The sequence below is a fragment of the Corvus moneduloides genome, chromosome 3 (assembly GCF_009650955.1).
Source record: "Corvus moneduloides isolate bCorMon1 chromosome 3, bCorMon1.pri, whole genome shotgun sequence".
NCBI classification, from domain to species: domain Eukaryota; kingdom Metazoa; phylum Chordata; class Aves; order Passeriformes; family Corvidae; genus Corvus; species Corvus moneduloides.
Genome location: NC_045478.1, coordinates 1,879,565 through 1,901,060, shown reverse-complemented (window position 1 = coordinate 1,901,060; position 21,496 = coordinate 1,879,565). Strand labels below are relative to the sequence as shown.

Below are 21,496 nucleotides of genomic sequence, written 5' to 3'. Positions count from 1 at the left end.
TTTCAAGTCAGTGTGAGTGGAATAATAATAATAATAATAATAATAATAATAATTTGATTTTTGAAAAAATCAGTTCAAGTGAGTCTTTGAAAAATAATTTGGTGTCAGGGTTATTCCATCAACTGAGAAAATTTCACAGTGTAATACTACTCTGATATATATTCAAATATAATAACAAGAGCTATTAATGACTTAAAACTCCTCTCAGTTCCCTCTGAAGAACTGCTTCAGGAGGAGAGATTGAATTATTTTCCTACATTAAAGTTGGGTTGTTAAACCTAGAAAATAATGCAAAACAAGACAATTCCCAAAATTCAAACACAAGGGGGAATATAAGGTGGCCAAAGCATGACCCTGATTTGGACACAGCTCATCAGTTTTGATATTTCTTATCAGTTTGGATATTTCTTATCAGCATTTGATACTTATCAGTTTTGTTTCATACTGGTGAAAATGACAAATAGACCCCGGTCGCATTCATTTTGGAGCACAACAGATATTCTAAAAGAATTCAGATTATACGTAATGACTTCAGAAGCACTATTAAAAAAGGCAAAAATAAATAAATGAACCACAGGTAAAAATAGATTTCCAAATGCAAACCCAAATCCTGTCGTTTATTAAAACGAAAAGATAAATCTGTTTTTTTGGGTGATGGATTTCCTCTCACAGGTGCTGCAACGTTCGGTTCTGAGGGTAAAGAGCGACTTCCCTCAGCTTTTGCTGCTGCTTTAATCACAATTAAAAGAGTCAGTGGGAAAAGATCTTCCTTAATAATTGGAATTATTATTGTTGCTCTTTAAATGTATTATTTTTCCTAAGCATCCAAACCAGGAGAAATTAACTCTATCATTGCCAGGAAATGCTGCAACACTGTGATCAATAATGTTCTGAGCTAAGTTACATTTGTTTTTGAAGGAAACCCAGCTCCTAATTCCGATTTTCTCCGTCTCTCCTGATTGATATGGAAAACCTGGGTTTATCTCCACCTTTGTTTTGGTTTTTTTTTTTCTTTAGGATGGAATAATTACATCCAACAAGAAGCAACTCCTTCAGGGCAGATTTAAGCAAATCCATTACCTCTCCTAAGAGGAATTCTAAACAATAACTGATGGAAACAGAAAGGAGGAGGAGAAATCCGGATTTACAGACATCCCTAAATATATTTATTCCCTTCCTGCTGGTGCCACACGAGCAGTGCCATTTCCTGACAAAGCCTCTTTTCTCCAGCCAGCCCCGAGCACTCCCCGCACGGTTCTGCAGCCCCACAGATGGCAAAACAGCTGAGACACGCTGGGTTAAAAACCACAGGGGCAACACCCCTGAGGAGTGGAGAAAATGGGGGGGGGGGGGGGGGGAGAAGGGAAAAATGGAGAAAAAATGGAATTTTCTCCACAAAAACGGAGAAATTCCATCCCGACTTGAATCTTGGAAATGTTGCCCCTGCCTCTGTTGCAAGGGCAGCTTTTAAAAAAAAGCAGCAAAACAAAGCAATTTAGAGATGTTCCAGGCTCCAGAAGAGCCTGGAATGAAGAGATTTTTGGCACACAGCGTTAATTTTGGGACACAGTCACAGAATGATTTGGGTTGGAAAGGACTTAAAGCTCATCCCATTCTATCCCCTGCCATGGGCAGGGACACCTCCCACCATCCCAGGTTGCTCCAAGCCATGGGCAGGGATGCCACATCTAAAAGGATCTTGAAAATTTACAGTAAAATAAAAAAATTAACCATGATTAGCTCCAAAAAGTTCATTTGTGAAAATGGGAGACGAGAAAAGTGCTGAATTCTTGAGCCAAAACCCCCAGCAGGTGACAGGATTTGAATCCTATTAGGATTTTAATCGTAATTTTAAAACACATTTGTCCAATGTTGTCAGGTAATGCATTTAAATAATCTCTATAGTGTTAAAATTTCAGTATTAACAGGAAAAAATTGGCAAGTGTGTGCTTTTATTCCCTTTGTGCCACACCAGCCAGGGATGGGAGTGAGTGGGTGAAACTCCAGTAAAATCCCATTTAACTTCGTCCCACAGCAAGGCTGGGGGCTCCACTTGGAAAGAAACAGTGGAGAGGAAAAAAAAAATGGGGGAAAAAATGGGAAAAAAATGGGATTGTCTGTTTTTGCTGCTGATAAAGATGATATTCACCATTACATCATCTTACAGCTCGGAATAATTAAGTTCTCAAATCATCAAGGCAGTTTGAATGTTTTTAAAGTGAAGATCAGAAGGAAAACAGAAAAGATTCGGAGATAAGCACAGGAACTGCTTCAAAGAACTCGGTGAAAATTACTTTTGGAAGAGTTGTGCTGCAAAAAAACTCCTCTCTATCAGCAGCAAAGCAGAATGAGCTCTCCATGGGATTCCCAAATTCCAGGAAAAGCCATCTAGGTGCTTTTTTATGTCAATTCTCAAAAAATGAGCAAAAAACCTCTTCCCTCATTTTCTTTCTGGAATGATTATAAAGATTCAACCAAGGCTGGATGAACATTCAGGATGTAGAAAATGAATTAAAAAGGTGTTGAGGCTTATTCTGATTTTTGAAGGGGACTGACTGCAAAAACACCCCCCCCAATTTTCCCCAAAAATTGTCCCCAGAATGTTGCAGCAAAAATCCTAAAATAAAAATACCCAGGAAGAGCAAATGTGACCTCTTGAAAGAGACCATGGATTAAGTCAGGCACAATTCATGCCCCAGCCATGGAAGTGTTTCCCAGGCCAGGCAGGGATGGGATGGGATGGGATGGGATGGGATGGGATGGGATGGGATTTAAGCTCCCTTCCCTAAAAACCATGGAAAAGAGAAAACAGGAGCAGCACCTTTGCTCTGAGCAAAGCAGCACGGAGGCCTTTAAATCCCTGTGTGGGGAAAAGCTGAATATCAGATCACAAACAAAGATAATTAATTCCTACTGCTCCGTTCCTCTTCTCAAGGACTCCCACTGCAGCACCAAATGTTTTTGAAATGGTTTATTTTCCTTTTTTTTCCTCTCTAGTATCTAAATTTGAAGCCTCTCCCAGAAGCCCAGTGCTGAGTCTGGCCCTGAAGCCTCTGTGGAAATTGTGGAGTCTGTTTAGGTTTGGATTTGAGATAAATTAATCTTAAAACTTGCTTTGCTCTGCAGGAAATCAGATTTTTCTTGATTTTTGAACTCCTGCTTTTCATAAGAGAAATGTGCATTACAACCAGCTTTGGGGCAGACTTTACTGAGTGTCTATTTCACTTCTTAGCCAAACTCATCCCAGTTTTGAGACCTATTTTCCCAGACTGGGGCAGGTCACTGTGGCCCAGTTTTGATTCTCCTTGTAATTCCAAGAGGAATAAAACTCCGACACTCTCCTTGTAAGGAATAAACCACCGTGCAGGACAAGGATGTGGAACAGCAGCTAAATGAACTTTAAAGGGTTTTTCTCCCCTTGCCCCCTGCTTTTCCCTTTACTTCTGAGGTCGGATGGAAAGGGAATCACAGCTTTTATGGCAACAGGAACTCAAAACCTGACTGGACACAGACCTGGGCTGACCCTGCTTGAGCAGGGGTTGGAGTAAATGTGTCCGCAGGTCACAAAATCATGGAATATCCAGAGCTGGACCCATCAAGAACATGGAGTCCAAGCCCTGCCCTGCACAGACACCCCAACAATCCCACCCTGTGCATCCCTGGGAGCGCTGTCCAAATGCTCCTGGAGCTCTGGCAGCTTTGGGAATGTCACCATTCTCTGGGGAGCTGCTCCAGTGCCCCAAAACCCTTTGTGGGAAGAACCTTTCCCTAAAATCCAACCTGACCCTCCCCCCTTCAACCTGAGCCATTCTGTGCTTCTGCAGAGTGACTGCCCAAAACTTTATCCCAGTGCACCTGCACTTGATCTGATTCCCACAGGATGACACATTCCACCAAAATCTGGGAAGAAACTGCAAATAAGAGAGGAAAGAGACAAACTCTGAGAGCTGAACATCGGGGCAGGATTAACAAACCAAGCCAACACCAAGAATTTATCCGGAATAGTGAAATGGTTGGCCTGTCCCGAGGCTCTGCCCTATGAACGATGAAGTGACATTGGGTTAACTCCTTTTTTAAGGCAATGAGTGAAAAGTAGGATTCCAACACAAAATTCAGCTCCTTGTTTGAATATTCCTATGCTGAAAGCAGATTCCAAAGGCACCGTTTCGCCCTCCAGAAAAAGAAAAATATTCCAAGCTCGGTAAAATGAGAGGTGGATGGGTCAGGACAGTTTCAGGCCAGTGTGAGCAGGGATTTCACAGAGAAGTTGCACTGACTGGAAAGATCAGACCAGTGCAGTCACTGCAGAGCCCTGGCAGCAGGAACAAGAATTATCTGTGGTGACACTTTCATCAATTTGTCCTTATTCCCACTGAAAGGCCAGGCTGGATGGGGCTTGGAGCAACCTCAGATAGTGGAAGGTGTCCCTGCCATGTGCTCCTTCTGGCCCTGCACTTACTCCATGAGCAGAGGGAATATTGGGACATTCATTCCCTGTCCTTGTGGCAAAGAAGGTTTGATTTCACAAGGAAAGCAATGGATGCCTCCCAGATTTGCCAAATAACCAGGAGAATCCATATCCAGGTCAAGCCAGGAAACATCCAGGTAGCCAGAAATCACAGTGGGAGCATAAAAACATCTTGTGGCCTCCTCCACTTGGGAATATTTCTAATTTTGGGGCCATTTCTCATTCTAGGCAGCCAAATAAACACAGTGGCTGGTTTTTATCTGAGCCCCAGCCTGGTTCTGGAGCAGGCAGGAGAATCCACGGCTCAGCACTGACCCCGCGGTCCCTCCCGCAGGAGCAGCTGCATATTCCCACCCCCCTCACCAGGAATTTTCCAGAAGGAGTTTCTGTGGCACCATCTCCGATGGCAAGGATGATGTCATGCTCCGATGGACTCATGGATTTTTAACCTCGGATTTGCTGGTGTTGGGCAAAAGCTCCCAAAATCCACAACCCCGGGGGGGGAAGCTTCACACATAAACCTTTTATCCACTGTGGGATCGACTCCAGCTCTCCATTTAGAGCTCTCAGAAACACTGGAAGTTAATTAAGTAACATTAAAGTTTGTAAAAATATGCTCTTATTTCGCCACTGAGGGCTATTTCCCACAAAACTCCACATTTCTCCCTAATTTAAGGATATATTTCACTAGCATGAGCTAAGGATAAAATCATTTTCCCCACAGCTTTGGGAATCTGTTTCAGTTATAAATCTGGATTGTTTAATAAGGGAAGCATGTTTAGTTTGAGGGGAAAAAAAATATAAATGGATGGGTTAAAAGAGAAAGAAAACCCCCTTCTAATACTCCCTGGGGTCTGCAGGTCCTTCAACCCAATTTGATGTGAATGAAACCATTATTGTTCTTTTGACTCCCGCTGGGCCATTATGGCAATGGTTTGCCAGGGATTTCAGGAGCATTTCCCTACATGTTTTCATTCTTCCAGCCCTCACTTTTGAGGTTTCAAACAAGTTCTTGCTCAAAATTTTTAGGAGGCAAAACCCTCTTGATTTTATAGATCCTTACCAAACAAAATTCAGATTGGCACACGGTGGGTGCTGGGAATTAATCAAGAGAAAGCCACATGTCCCTGGTTTTTGGGGGTTCTTTTCCTTTGTTTTTAAGCATCAGCCAGTTTGAACAGATTAAAACCTGCAGCAGTGAAGACTCAATCAAGCCAATGGAACTGCACACACCCACTGCCAGAGATTTCCTGCCATAAAAATGCTCCCGCACTGGATGGGAGGGAAGAGTCCCACCCTAATAAAACCTGATGGAGAAAAACACCAGAAAGGGTTAAAAGGTAATAAAAGGATTATTATCAAGCCTAAGCCAAACCTTTAAGTGATATTTCATTGCCTTAAAATGTGAGCTTTGATGATTCAGCTGGTGTTTTAACTGCTTCAAAGCCAAAATGCTAATTTTTAAATATCCCTCTGCGTGCAGCTGTATAATAAAGGTTTGCTGTAAAACCTTCTGGAAATAAAGTTCCTTTAAAATAAGTTGCAGAAAATATCTAAGGAATGTCATTCCAAAAACAATCTGCCCTTTTGGCTCCAAAGTAGGCAATTAATCCCTGCAATACTTTCTTTTCAACTGCATCTGAATAAACCAGTGGAGAGTTTGATCTTAGGGCTCTTGGAGGCTTCTGTTCTGTGATAACTCAATTAAACTGAGCAGATAACTCTTGATTTCTTGAAAAAAACCCCAAAGCTGATGAGCTGCAAGCTCTGGTTTTCTTCAGAAGACACTTCAAGAAGGATTTTATACAGATGTTCCTGGCACAAAATGAGCACAAAACCTCCGGGCCATCGAAGCCCCAAAACTGCTACAGACAAACGACGAGAACTAGAAAAAGCAGCCTGATGACAACTCAGTTTAAATGCCAGAATTCCTCACCAGCAAAACTTCCAAAGGCCAAAAACAAACTCGTCAAGGCCCAGTCTAGAGGTTGGTTTAAAGTAACATCTTTATATCCCATGGAGGTGCCACACAGCCCAGAAACTCCACAAAAAAACACCAGGCAGCTGATGGGAGCCTCTGATTTCCCAGCAACACCCGGCCTAGGGCATTATCCCAATAATTTGAGTACGGCAAGAACTTTTTTTACAGGAATAAAAAAATTCCTATAAAAGCACTTTGGAGTTAGGGAGGACGAGTAACTCTTCCCACATGCCCTCCCCCGGGGTTCCTCACCTGGTAGGGACAGGGGATGTGATACTCCCGGCAGCGCTCCTGGATCCACGTGGTCTCCCACACGCCCCGATACGCCTGCTCGTAGAAATAGCAGCCGATCACCACCAGCAGGGGCACGAGGTACAGCACGCTGAACACGCCGATGCGGATCATGAACTTCACCAGCTTGTCCTGGTTCTCCTTCTCCAGCGGGATCTCGATGCGAACGCGGTTGAGGGAGATAATCCCGGCCAGGAGGAGGGAGACTCCCACCACCACGTACAGGCAGAGAGGGGCCAGCACGAAGTATCGCAGCGCGTCCACGTCGTAGAGGCCGACGAAGCACACGCCGCTGATGTTGTCGCCTTCGATTTTGTTCATGGCCAAGAGGATGATGGTGAGGGTGCCCGGGATGCCCCAGGCGCTGGCGTGGAACAGCAGGGCCTTCTTCTCGATGGCCTCGCTGCCCCACTTGGGCACGGCCGCCAGGAACCAGGTGATGGTGAGGATGACCCACCAGACGCTGCCGGCCATGGTGAAGAAGTAGAGCACCATGAAGAGCATGGTGCAGGCCTTGTTGTGGGAGCCCTGCGTCACTGTGGAGGCCTTGTACTGGGAGGGGCTGGAGGCGTTGCAGGCCACCCGGTCCTCCAGCAGGAAGCCGATGAAGAAGATCAGGGACACCATCATGTAGCACACGGCGTAGAAGATGATCGGCCTCTCCGGGTAGCGGAACCTGGTGACGTCGATGAGGAAGGTCAGGAAGGTGAACAAGGTGGCCGAGAGGCAGACGATGGAGATGACGCCGATGAAGTAGCGGGCGAAGGACAGCTCCTCCCGACGGAAGTACATGTTGGGGCAAGGAGGGGAGCAGTCCCGGACCCTCAGGAAGGAGTAACCCAGGTCCGGGTCGATTTTCAGCTCCCGAGGACACCAAAAGCCGTAATCCCTCTGGACGGCCATCGGGGCCTCCTCCGTGGGCTCACCGGCCAAGTTGAGGTCAACCAGGCGAGGATAGGGCTCGTCACAATCTGGGAACCTAAAAAGAGGCATTTACAAGAAATATACTCGTACTTTACAAGGGCTGGTAACTTCATCTCTAGGTGTGACTTCAGGCAAACCAACGGGAGCAAAACCAGACAATCCAAAAAACGGGGAATCCATGAAATTCTGCACTGTTTAGACACAAACTCATCCCACAGAGCAGTGTTGAAACTATAAAATAAATTCAAAAATGAAACAGACCAGGAGCCCATTGGGGCTTTAGGAATGAAGGTGAGGATGGAAGATCCATCCCAGGAAGTCTGTGAACTTAGGCCCGTGGCAGCATGATTTTATAGAACATTTTAAAGCCTTTCCTAATCAACTGCACTCGCTGCCGTCAGACAGGGCAGTGAGGTGGTGACGCCAAAATTCCAACTAGCACTGCCACCAGCGTTAATAAATGGAATTATGACGGAGATATTTGTGTAGTCAAAGCTCTGACTCGAGGCAAGGACCGTCTGAGTTTTGAAGGAGACACTGGAGGAATCCCAGTTACCTAGAAACGTCCTCTTATTTTATCCTCTTATGACTTACTTAACTAAAATAATTTTAATTGTTTTCCATTCTCTCCAATCCAACAGTAAACGATTTCTTCCTGTTTGTGCTCCTCAGTTTCATTAGCTGCTGGAGTCACTTACAGAAAACAACAAGGCATGAGGGTATTGTTTTTAATTTCACGTGTATTCTGCCTCAAACAGCTTGGAACACCATCGGGTCGTTTTTCCGTAAAGTTATTGGTGCAATGTAAAGCTGAACACGGCTGTTTGCAGCTCAGCAAGGGGTAGATGCTCTGCAAACAGCTTTGAGATTTCATCCTCATCAAACCCAGCCAAGTTTCAGCTGATCTCTTGGGCAGAAATAGGAACTCACTTCCCACCTCAGGAAACAGGCTGCTGGAAAAAGGGAAGGAAAATATGGCCACTTGTGATGGAAAACATTTAAAACACCTGGTTTTTTATGAACCATAAAACATCCTGGATCGGAATAAAATTTTATCCTGGAAAAAAAAAAAAAAAAAAAAAGGGATTTTCTCACCTGGTGCACTCCATATCCTCCGGCCAGGAGACCCCAAACATCTCCATGAGCTTGGAGCACTCGCTGTGGGCTCGCTGGCACAGGCGGCGGCAGGGCAGCGTCACCCGCCCGTACTCCATGCACACCGGCGCGTACAGGGCACACAGGAAGGGCCGGAAATCCCGGGAGCATTCCAGGTTCACCATGGGGTGGAAGGGCTGGCAAAGAGAAAGGAGAGGATTCAGCAGCTACAAGCAGCAATTTGTGGAATGTTTCACTTTGTCTGATCGCAGCCATGACCGCGACCTTCTTTTCCCGGCTGTTGGGAGAAACAATCATCAGGACAGAACTGAGGTGTTTTAGGAAGAAAGGTGACCATGGGGACAAATGAAGAGATTCCCAAGGGATATTTATGTACTCAATCTGCACTAAAATCAGTGGGAATTCGACAGCTGAATGCTGGTGGGGATTTCAGTTCTCTCATGAAGGTGTATCCGTGGAAGGAAAACATTCCCAGCCCTCACGTTACCCCACTTATATAAATTCCCACACAGCCACAGAACCTCCCAGCTCCCAGAACAGGGTTGTAACCACAGTGAAGGCACAGCCAAGATGCCTTTTCTTGCCCAACCAACAGAAAGCACCGCGAAATCAAAGCCTGAAAAAAATCAAGTCAAAATAAATAACCGGTGTCTTGTGCTCCCGTGGTGCTTCACAACAGGTTTGGGTGTTGGTGAGAGCAACACTCCTCGGAAGCTCCGAGAGAAAATCTGTCAGAGTTGGGCAAATACAGCTGGTCTGGAATATTCCTGAAGGATAAAGAAGGAAAAATAAAGAGGACAGGGATTTATGTCTCAGTGAAAGCTGCTGCATGTCGATAATCCACGTTGTATTCCTACTGTCCAGCGTGGGTTCATTCTGCTCTTGCTTTTTGTGGTTTGTCCTCAGAACTCTCCAGGAATTAATCAATGTCTCATTCCAAGTTTCTGGGGCACCTACCAGCATCCAAAGCCTCGCTGTCTCTTTGGATATCAATGTAAGATCAATGATACTCCCGTGAGAGTGCAATTAGAGAATATTGGAACACATTAGGGCTTCCAGCTCTGGAATGAAACAAACCAAACCCCAGACTGCAAGAACACCTCCATGAGCCACTTCTCATCCTGATTTCTATTTCAAATCACAGCTCAAAGGGAAAAGTTGACAGTGGCTTCATCAATGGCACTGCTCTGTTCTACACAGACTTTTAGAAAAAGTCCATTATTTGGATAGCAGAGTTTTCTCCACAGCCCAGCAGGATTAAGGAGCAGAATCCTAATCTTTGGAATGTGCAGTGCAATAGCTGAAGCACAAATGAACCTGCTATATAGAAATACATCCAAATCCTAAATCTTATTAGAAGTGCAGCTGAAGAAGAGCTGCAGAACGATTACATTCTCAAGCAGTGATTTCCTGAGAAGTGTTTTAAAGCAATTCAGCATTTTCTTTTTCCAAACGATAGAGTAGAACTGATCTAACAGGGAAAAAATGGGGCATCTTCTGTGGTAACAGAAATGGCAAATACTGGGAATTATAAGGAAAAGTTTCACACCTCCCTTATCACCTCTTTACTCTTCCAATCCTTCCCAGAAGTCTCCTTCCCCCTCCAAAAGGTGAATTTTTGGAATACAAGGCACAACCATGCTATGAGTTCAATGTGGGGTTTTTTTAAACATCATTATTATTTACCAAGCTGAACAAATCCCCTTCATTTTTCAAACACCCCATGAACAGGAGAGCCATGAAATTCAGCAATAACTTGCAGGAAGAGCAGGATGAGCCTCTGGAGTTATCAACCAGGAAAAAGGCAGCAGCAGTTGGGACATATTTACATTTACAAGCTCATGTTTCTCAAGGAACTCCTTCTGTTTGGCTGGACATGTACTTCAGAATTATTTTTATTTATATATTTATTTGTGAGTATTTGTTGTCTACAGCAGAGTTAAAGCCATTGTTTGACCATGTGGATCCAAGAAATCGATTCCAGGGAGTTACACCAGCTGCCTGGAAAAGCTGAAGGTAAAAATCTTCTTTGTTTGATGGAAAGGGAAATAAAACAAGAACTCCACTTTTATTCTGGTAAGAGTTTAACTTCCCTTCTTTTCAGAAAGCCCTGAAAATGAGAAAATTAAGTTATAACTTTATGAAAAAGAGCTCCTGTTTCCATGCCTGCCCCAACCCCTGAGCTTTGCCTCCTGCCATTGTGGATTTCTACAAACCCACATCTGAATTTCAAGTTCTCCTGACAATTCCTCCCCTACTTTCCTCTGATACACCTCCCACTAAGAAAAGATGTTCCCAAAATTCCTCTTTTCCTGCTCTTTTGCCTTTGTTAAAAGATCTGTTTGGATTTGGTGGAGCTGCAGAGGCTGAGCTGTTTCGGAAGAGACCCCAGAGCAACTCAAGGTGTGCAAACACAGCTCCAGGTGAAGGGAAGGACAGGAGGAAACGGCCTCAAGCTGTGCCAGGAGAGCTTCAGGTTGGACATCAGAGGGAATTTCTTCATGGAGAAGCTGTTAAACATTGGCAGGGGTTGCCCAGGGAGGTTTGGAGTGCCCGTCCCTGGAGGCGTCCAAGGAAGGCCTGGACGTGGCGTGCTCTGGGCTGGGGACACGGTGGGGATCGGTCACAGGTTGGACTCAATGATCCCAAAGATCTTTTGCAGCCTCAATGATCCTGGGATCCTGCGAACTTTAAAATCCTGAAGAGGCTGAGCTGGAGAACGGGAGAAGAAAAATCCCGGCAACGACTCCTGATAACACAGAAAAAGAGCCTCGCTTGCTCTGAGGCAGCGACAGCAGCATTTGTGCCTGTGGGCAGCTCCCTCTGAAAGCGCCCCAAAAATTATCCCCGAATTGTCTTCCCCCCTCGCAGCTCCAAAGATGAAAAGTCACCTCCACCTACTGATTATGTTGTTCCCTATTAAAAATAAACCCGGGGAGATTAAAAGACTCTTTTTATGCTCTTGCCCAAGGACGCAGAGCAAGTTATGACTCCGCCGGTGCCGAACAAAAGGCCCTCTGTTAAATGGGATGCGCTTTTGAAAAACGCCTGGTGAACAACTCCAGGAGGAAAAAGGAAGAGGACGAGGGCAAGAGAGGAGGTGTGGCAGCCAAACTGATTTCAGTCATTCAGGCCAAGTCCCAGGAAATCCAAGAAAGGAAGAGATAAATGTTTAGGAAGAGATAAACTCTTCCTGTCCTTGGCTTTGCCACCCAGGCGCTGTGTCCCAGCCCTGTGTCCCTGCTTCCCTCAGAGCAGCACAACCTCACCCAGCTCTTTCTTCTCCCTCTTCCCCAGCTCCTTCCTTCCCCGCTATTTCCATCAAGAGCTTATATGGCCGTGCTTTAGCAGAGATTAGAAATTTCCTGCTGGCCTCGGGTTTGTTTTCAGGAGGGGGTCATGGAATCGCAGAATGGTTTGGGTTGGAAGGGACCTTAAAGATCATCTCCTTCCAACCCCCAGCTTTCATTCCCCAAGGGATGAAAGCCAAAGGAGAGCTGGAATGTGTAGATTTTCCCTCACTCCAAATAATTTTTTTAACAAGTCCTCATTTTTGGTTACAAACAAGAGAAGTAACTCAAATTATAAATACACCATGGAACCGAGATCTGATTTCAGACCTCGTAATACTGAGAGATAATAAACCCAATTATTTTCTTATCAGGTAAATAAAATAAATATTTCAATTAAAAAATATTTACACAGACATTCAACTGGCTGGTTTTGGGAAGTGACTTTGCACGATTTAAACCAAATTACTCGGCTGATCTTTCCCTACTCTGTTTGGTTTTATATTCCATTCTTTGAACAGAGAACTAAACAGGAAGCATCCTCATAAATCCCGAGAGGGAAGGAGGGAACTTTTCTCCCCTCAGGCTCCTGGGAAGAGAGTGATGCTATGACTCTCAATTGCTGCTGCAATTCCCGGGTGGAAGCAGCTGCCTCGGGGCACATCCTGGCTCAGAGCCGCCACACGAGCTGCTCTTTGTCCTGCATCTCCCGCTCTTTGATGGAAGAAACCGGGAATTGTGTCTCAAAGGGCACGGGCACTAATGCCCTCCAGGCTGCCTTCCCTGGAGAACTGGAGCTGCTTTGGATTTAGCTCTGCAGACAGCTCCTGCTTCCACTGAGCACATCTGGCCCCTTGCTTCTGATGGCTGTCACGAGCAGAATTGGTTTCCTTGAGACTGAAAATCTTATTTTCCATCGCCCCTGACTCCTGTGAACCCCTCTGGATTCACTGGATCCTGCAGCCCACGCTCCTGGCGCTCACACTCCACCTGGAGACGTTTGCTCCAGGTTCACACCTGAGCTGAAGAGCTGCTGGGATCAAACAGGGTCCTGCCTCAACCCGGCTGCTGCTTCCTGAAGAAAATCAGGGAATGCTCACCCGGCCACAGCAGAGCAAAAAGCAGGGATTTGGGGCCCGAACTTGGCAGAAGACCAGAGCCATTTCCACCTTTTCCCACCCAGTTTGGCTCGAGCTGGATCGTGCCGTGAAATTAAAGGTGGCAGAGAGCACCACGAGCACAGCCAGCTGTGCAGGAGTGAGTTTGTTTCTTCTGGAATCAACGCAGTTCACCCAACTTCGTGCGACTCCGGTTGCTGCAGACCCTTCATTCTGCTTTCTAAAGGCAAAAGGTGACTTTGCCCCAGCCTGCTCTGAGCGCACGGTGCCAAGACACACCCAGTGAGAATTCCTGGCACAAAGCACATCCCCACTCACCTCACCAACAACTTCCCTGTCGAGAAACTGAGGTGTACTTTTATTTTTGGAATTATTTCTGGTTTTTCACAGTGCTACACACGTACGAAAAGCCAAGCGGGGCACGGCTCTGGCTGCCTGTTGAGCTTTTCCCCTCCAGCACGGAATAAAGTGATTCCCAATTATCCCTATGAACCCCGTGACCCACAGCCTTTCAATATCCCACACCTCATAATTTGATGGCAGCTGGAAAAATCCTGGTAGCAGTGAGGATTAGACTGACACTGCACTGCTTTAGGGGCTGGGAAGGGGAAAAAAAAAGAACCAGATTGTTTTTACCTTAGCACTAAAAATAAATGCCTGCATTTAAACAGTTATTTAAGTAACTCCAACAATATAAAAAGACAAGCAATTACTGTGGGTTTAAATGATATTTTTCTCGTGCTATAGGTTGGACGAGGCACTCACTTTGTTATTCACTTTAAACCCAAGGCCAATTATTTTACCTGCCTTACTCAGAGAGGGCAGCAATCATGAAAAACCATCCCAAGCTTTCTGTCTCCAAACAGACAGCCAAGGTTAATTTCTGCAGGAAGAAAAAAAGGAGGATAAAGATGGAAGTAGTTAAAATACAGGGAATGACATTAATCTCTGCCTATAGGACTAAAAGCAAAGCCATCTGCTCGAGTTCTTTAAAGAGGTCTCCTGCTGCATTTTAAATTCCAAAGTTCCTCTGGAAGACGGCATCCATCTGTCAGCTTTTCCTGGATGTGGGATTCGTGTTTTGGGAATGGGGGAATGAAGATGGGTGGTCCTGGTAACCATTTCCATTTGCAGGGAGCGTTGGGTTGGTGGCAGCTGAGAGGGTTTGGGCTTCCTCCTTCCTCTCCATATGCCTGCTGTGATGGGCTTGGGAGAATTCCAGAGGGATATTACCAGGGAAATACATCCACCATCCTCTGGATTGTATTTTCGATACTGTTAAATGAAGACACTTTGCCTGGGCAAGGAAGAGACTCCAGGGCAGGAGCTGTAAATCTCGTCAAAATCCTATTTTTCAAGGAAATGACACATTTCCATCTCCTGCAAAGATGACATTCCAAGTGGGAGAGTGATCACTGCTTCCAGGCCCGCTGGGAAATGCTCTGGTGCTGCTGTCACCGTGGGAAGGGGAAGGAGACCCGTGCTGAGAAGTGGAGCAACACCAACCTTCTCCTTCCCTTCTCCTTCTCCTTCCCTTCTCCTTCTCCTTCTCTTCTCCTTCTCTGTCTCCTTCTCCTTCTCCTTCTCTTCTCCTTCTCTGTCTCCTTCTCCTTCTGTCTCCTTCTCCTTCTGTCTCCTTCTCCTTCTCTTCTCCTTTTCTTTCTCCTTCTCCGTCTCCTTCTCCGTCTCCTTCTTCTCTGTCTCCTTCTCCTTTTTCTTCTCTGTCTCCTTCTCCTTCTCCTTCTCCTTCTCCTTCTCCTTCTCCTTCTCCTTCTCTGATCCACACAGCAGGATCACACAATTCCTGCCAGCTCCAGGGAGGTCTCCTTGGAAAAAACCAGGAGAGAGGAGCATGACAATCCACTGCTCAAAAATCCGAGCAAAGGAGGAAAAGCATTTGGTGGGGTTTGTCAGAGGATTTGACACTGGCCGGAGAGCACACGATGGGATTTGCACCCAGATCAGATTCTTCAGTGCTCAAAAAAAAAGGGGATTTCTATAAATCACAAATAGGATGGAAAATACAGATAAGGACACAGCCAAAATTCGAAGTCACCATTTGGATTTGCCTCCCCTTTTGATTTTTTAGAGCTGTAAATATACGGGATGGCAGCGCCTGCCACAGAATACACAACATTAACACCCTGCAGAACAAAACCAGACAAGCTGGATTTCCAAACATAAGAAATTCCATAAGAAATGCTGAACCCTCCCACTGGAGGGTTTTTGATCACCACTTTTTTTTCCCCAAGGCTTGATGACTTCTACTACTTCATGTGTGACTTTGCTGTGGTTTTTCACCCAGCTGATGCAGCAGGATATCTAGAATGTTTAATATTACAAGCCAGTGCAGCCTACTGGATCTCTGTGTTTTCCACTGGGATGAGGATGGCAGAAGGCTTCTATTTGCTGAATTTTGGCATTCAAGCCCAGGTTGGGAGATCAACCAGGGGGACCTGCAGTGTTCTGACTGCCTTAAATGTCAGCTTTGCTGTCACCAAATGGTCACAAAATGAGGACAAATCGCAGTTGTCACCTAAGGCACTTCAGGGGCAGTCTCACAAGGGGCAGAAGTTTATTTACCCTCTTCCTCTGCCACTCTGACCCAGGTTTAAGGTAAATTAAAGTGAGTTTTAGAGCATCAGCCCCACAGCACAGCAGACAAACCCTTCTTGCCACGGCAGAGAAGAGGCACGAGGCTGTTAGAGCAGAACTTTTGGCAGCCAGGAGGGGCAGGAGGCTGGGAAATCCAGGAGCAGAACTTCTGGCAGCCAGAAAGGCTGCAGGAGACAATCCATCCGCGCTGAAAGAATTCAGGAAGCTTTGTCTGCTGCTCCCCTGGCAGCCAGTCTGCTGTCGGAATCCTCTCACAGGATTCTCCCACCAGCCAGAACACCTGGTTCCATCCATGGGAAAACAACGGCGGGGTCAGTCGGAATAAATCCCCTCCTGCCTGAGCTGGGAATGTTGGAGATGTTCTCCAAGAAGGAATCACCATCCAACAGCTCTCGTGTCTTCCCTGGTTACAATCAGGACCAGCATCTCCTTGGGAAGAGGTTAAATGATTGAATTTTGCTCCTACGAAAACAAATCTCACCTAAATCCTTCAAGAAAAGATCCTGTGGCATCCACAAAGTCTCTGCCCCACAGTTACTGCCCAAATTAAACCCCAAAAGTACTCAGGGGATACAGGGATGCATCTCCATGGAAAAGTCAGGGGTTTTGGTCTTGGGAAGGAGCAGAGCTCAACACTGAGCCACCACAACCATCCTCATAAATAACACGATGCAAACTGAAGTAAGAACACAATCTGCTGGATTAACGTTGTAAGAACCATCCTGGATAGCAGACAGAACGTGTCTGACACACGAATGCTGATATTTTAACAGCTGTGTCTTAATCTAACATTGCAGACCATCTGTTCAATCCATAGCCCAGCAAAACCACACACACACGCTGTCTGCACTCGGATGGGAGAGAAGATTTACATCTTTGGGCCTCAAAATTAACGCTATTTCACAGAGCAATCATCAAAATGTATTGTTTAGAATACTTCTAATAAAGATATTCTATTCTTTTTCCCTCGTGTTTGCTTTCCAGGCAGGCTGCACTGTCAGTCCAGGACACTGAGCTGTCTTTTGGTGGAAGTAATTCAAAAATCAGCAGGTTGTGTTCCACGGGCATAAATAATGCAGGATGGTTTTCCTGGTCTGCTCTCTGCAAGCTCCACAGCCCTGCTGTCCCCTGAGATATGGAATCACAGAACCATGGAATGGTTTGGGTGGGAAGCGACCTCAAAGCTCATCCAGCTCCAACCCCGACACCTTCCACTGCCCCAGGCTGCTCCAAGCCCCATCCAGCCCGGCCTTGGACACTTCCAGGCATGGGGCAGCCACAGCTGCTCTGGGAACTCCATCCCAGCCCCTCAGAGGGAAGAATTCCTTCCTCGTATCTCTGCATTTACTGGTGTAGGGTGCACCCGAACCAAGCTGCAGCACCTCCAAATCTCAGCTCAGCAGCACCTCCCATTTAATTCCACATGTACTCCACCACAGCTGTGACTGTTTCTCTGCTCTCCCACTCCCCAGGAAGAGGCATTTTGCAATTTACAACTCCAGACTATTTTGTTTGTGAGGATTCTGAGGGCTTGGAAATATTTCAGCCAACTTCCAACAGAAGAAAAGTAAAGCTGCAGCACTTAACACTCTTCACATGAAGATGCGGCCAGATTATGACATAAACCAGATTTTCCTCAGGAAAACCTGTACATTTACCCGAAAGTTGGGGTGAAAAATCAAGAGTGTTTCTCTCAGGGTTCCCTGGGGCTCCACACAAAATCACCCTGTGCTGTGAGCAAGTCGACAAAGCCACTACAAAAATCCAAGGTGAGCTTTAGCTGAATCTCAGGAACGACTTCCCCTATTTTGGTACTAGCCATGGAATTCTTCCCACGTGCCACCTGCACAGCTGGACACAAACAACGAGGAAATGAAGTGGGTTTAGGGGAAAACTTCAGTCTTTGGAAAGAGATTGTCCTTTCTTTTATGATTACAATTCTCCAGTGAGTCTGTAGGCTCTGAACAAAAACTGCCTGAATTTATTGGGATTTTTTTTTTCAATTTTTCAAAGAAATTGTCCATCCCAATATAAATTTCTTTCACCCAATCAAGGAATTACAAGAGGGCAACCCAACAGGCCTCTCTATTCATCAGAAATTAATATAGAACAGGAAAGTTAAGACTGAGAATACCTCAATTTACTCCAGTGGATTAAATTAAAATTAATTTATGCTTCTAAATAGAGGAATTAAGATAATTAGCTGGTGACTTCAATTTTTAACCATTTTTAAACCACTAACCATTTCTAAAAAAAACCCATGTGTGAACGCAGCAGCTGTAAATTAAAATTTAAGATTCATCAGGGCAATACTCTCCCCTCTATTCAGCGCCAAGTTAATGAGGTCACAGCTGAATGCTACAGGGGGAAAAGAATTAAAAATAATTGCAATTGTATCCCTCTTTTCCACTGGCCAGACAGCTGTTATCCACCTCTGAACGACCAGTCCTGAAATCCTCACCCAAACCATCAAACTGAGGACAAACCCGAGCCACTGACTCGATTTTTCCAGTTAATAATTCACCAGATAAATATTTGACAGGAATTCCCACAGTGCCTCCACTTGTTTGTTTCTGCGGCACCCTAAAAGGGTTTTTGCTGCTCTCAAAGTAGATTAAAGAATATTTTGCCCTCAAAAGTCCGGGATTTTTCTCCCTGTTGAGGCCAGGAGTTCGTTCCCAGCTCTCCTCTGTACCACAGACGGAGTTTTTGGGGAAAATTGCTCCCACATGTCAGGAATGCTCACAAGGCCAAACAATAACTGGATTAATAAGAGAGAGGGAACACAAAAAGATGATGCAACTGCTCCACACGAGGCCCCTGCCCAGGGTGACGATTCCAAACCCTCTCCCAGTTAAACGGAATAAAGAGAAGCAAACATCTGTGGATGCTGTGGAAGAACCCCTCCAAAACCTTCTTGAACAGTGAATGCCACTCCTAGAAATGTCAGGATGGGGATGGAATGTCCTGCAGGGGAGTTTGGAATGGACACGGAATGGAATCAGTGGGATCAGACTATGAAAGGAGGAAAGACTTCACTGAATTCCTTGAGGGGGCTGCGAGAGGCAAGAGGGGTGAGAGCGTTTTCCCACTGAGTAATTGCCCAACGCTGCAAAAATCCCCTTTTATGTGTCTATAAAAGTGTCCAAAAGGCTGGAAAATGCAGCTGAGGGAAGAGCAGGAGTGGGGCTGTGGGGTAGGGAAGGCAAAAAGAGCTGGAAGCAGCAGGATGGGGCTGGCAGAGTGGGAAGGAGTGTCCGTGCATTCGTTAACGAGCTCAGCTCTTCCCTCGCTCCCGGCTCCCACTGCTTCCCAACTCAAGGATGAGCACTGACAGCCAGAGATCAAAAATGTGTCCTTTAATCCATCCCACCGGCTCTTTTCTGATGGATACAGCGGGATCAGGACATCCACAGGCCACAGATCCCTGCCAGTCCTGGCTCCGACTCCCCCGAGCCCCCTCCGTGACCCTGGAATCTTCAAGGCTGCCACTACAAAGTGGGAGGGGAAGCAAAGGCTAAATTTTAAAAGCCTGGAAGTTTGCAATTCCCAGACAAAAGCAACCGCCTCCCGTGGTGCCAGGGGAAAAAAGCGGCCGATGGATCTGGAGAATTACGCTGCCTTTTTTGTGATACCACTTAATGAAGGTTATTGTCAGCAACAGGGATGATTTCCAAAGGGAGTGGAAAGAAAATGCCTGAGGGCTCAGCAGGGTCGGTGTTTTAGCCACGAGATTTGGAGGACAGAGTCCCAAATAACTCCTTTTAAATGGTATTTCTCCGACGTGAGGTAAAGACCTTTTCTGGAAGAATTGGATCATCTGTCATTCGAAAAGCCACAGAGGGAAAACTTGGAGGCAAAGTAACTTCCCTGTCCTTTAACAAACGCACATCAAACTTTACAATCTGACACATTTGTAAAACATGCAGGTAAAATGCCACCATCCCACGATATTTTTGTTTCCTTGCCTTTGGTTTTTTTTTTTTCCCCTTTATTATTGACAACAAGCAGCAAAGCTGAAATCCAAGGTCAAACTTTGTAACCACATTATCCTCTGCAGTTACATTTCCGTGTTGCACCTGCACCGTGAGGGTTAAAATGCACAATAAGGAGGAAAAAGGAATTCTCAGGAGCCGGGATTCAGTCTCTGCTGATTCTCAAGGACACATCATTCACCCACTCCCCCACAAAGACAAGGATGCAGCGATGTCGGATAATTGACAATATGATTGAGTCCTTACGAAGGGGAAAATATGTAATACGTGTGAGTTTTCAGGGAGAAATGTTAAAAACATGAGCGATGCTTTCGGAGCTGTGAGGGGGGAGACGAAAACGAGCGGCTGCCCAGAGCTGTCTCCCCGAATTTATAAAGAAAGATGTTTCTCCTCGCTCAGCGCCACGGACATGACAACTTTCGTCCTATAAATCAAGAAACAGGGAATATGAACGAGTTTACAAATTGAAAGCAACTTTCAGAAGATAAATTTCGGGCTTCCACGCCACACAAAGATGAACTACAAGGAGCCTTCCTCCCTTGTTCAAATTCAAATTAAGCAGCCCTTTGTGCTTCTCTTTTCAAATTTCCTTCCCTGTTTCCATGGGAACCCCCCGGCTGACAAGCCTCGGATGGAGCAAGAGGCCAAGCTTAGCGAGGGGTGTGAAAAGGGGTGGGAGTCAAAGGGCAGAATTTGGCTCGGGAGGACCAACATGCCAACCTTTGTCCCCCCACAAGCGGGGGGTAGCCATAGGAACAACTCCTCGGGACACGGGAGGAGCCAGGGGGGGATCCCGGCCAAAATCGCGAGATGGGAGGAAAATGGGAACGGTGTTGCTGAAAACACAAGGCCAGGACCTCCAGTGGGTCCTGAAAGTGGGTCCAGAGAGTCTTACAAACAAGACAAAATTAAATAAACCCTGAAGGACTGAGCATCCGACTTCGTGCTGGTTCTGCACCCACCTAATTCCACTGAATTGATTTATAGGAGACCGCAGAGAAACTGGGAAGAAGCGATTCCCAAACCCAACAGGAGAATTTAATGTTCTCCTGAAAAATCCCCTCGACTGAAGGGCTCCGGAGGTGTTTTATCAAGGCCTTATGGAGAAATGGAAGCAGCAGAGGGTCAGGAGGACGGAGCTGCAGCTCCCGACACGCAGGGCCGGCTGGGCCGGACGGTTCCGCAGGATACGGAAGGGTCTGGCTGTGACTGTCCCCACAGGAGTGACGTGACAGAGCAGAGTCACACGGCGTCTGTCAGCGCTGCAGCACATCCATCTACTCCATAAAACCAGGAATAGCTGCTCCATAAAAATATAAACGTGGCACCTTCTGATGATTGCAGCTTGTAAAAGAGCCAGCAGGAGGACGAGCCCTGTAAAATCGCTGATGATACCGAGAGGAAAACTCGCTCGCTGTGTCTTCAGCACAAAAAGCAGGGAATGTAAAACCAGCAGGTGGTTTATTGAAGATTAAAAAAAAAAAAAATCCAAAACGGACTGAAGAAACAACAGCAAATGCTTCACAGCACGCTCAGCTCATGTAACTGCCAGTGATTTGCGTGGATGTGCTTTTGAACGTGAGGAGTCCAGGGAGAAAATGGATAAATCTGAAGAATAACACAAGTATTTCCCTGTACTGAGCACGGTGCTGGTGCTCCCAGCATAAGGAGGACATGGAATTGTTGGAGCAAAGCCA

The 21,496-nt window shown here is 45.9% G+C and overlaps 1 protein-coding gene across 2 annotated transcripts in view; it reads right to left on the bottom strand.

The window, feature by feature from the left end:
• Nucleotides 1-21,496, bottom strand: part of FZD3 (frizzled class receptor 3) — a 48,164-nt gene that overhangs the window by 14,101 nt on the left and 12,567 nt on the right. For both annotated transcript variants that reach the window (XM_032103563.1, XM_032103564.1), the window contains 2 exons: nucleotides 8,760-8,956; nucleotides 6,702-7,719 (listed from right to left, as the gene is read on the bottom strand). In XM_032103563.1, the coding sequence (XP_031959454.1) occupies nucleotides 6,702-7,719; nucleotides 8,760-8,956 (1,215 nt within the window). The remainder of the gene's footprint in view (nucleotides 1-6,701; nucleotides 7,720-8,759; nucleotides 8,957-21,496) is intronic.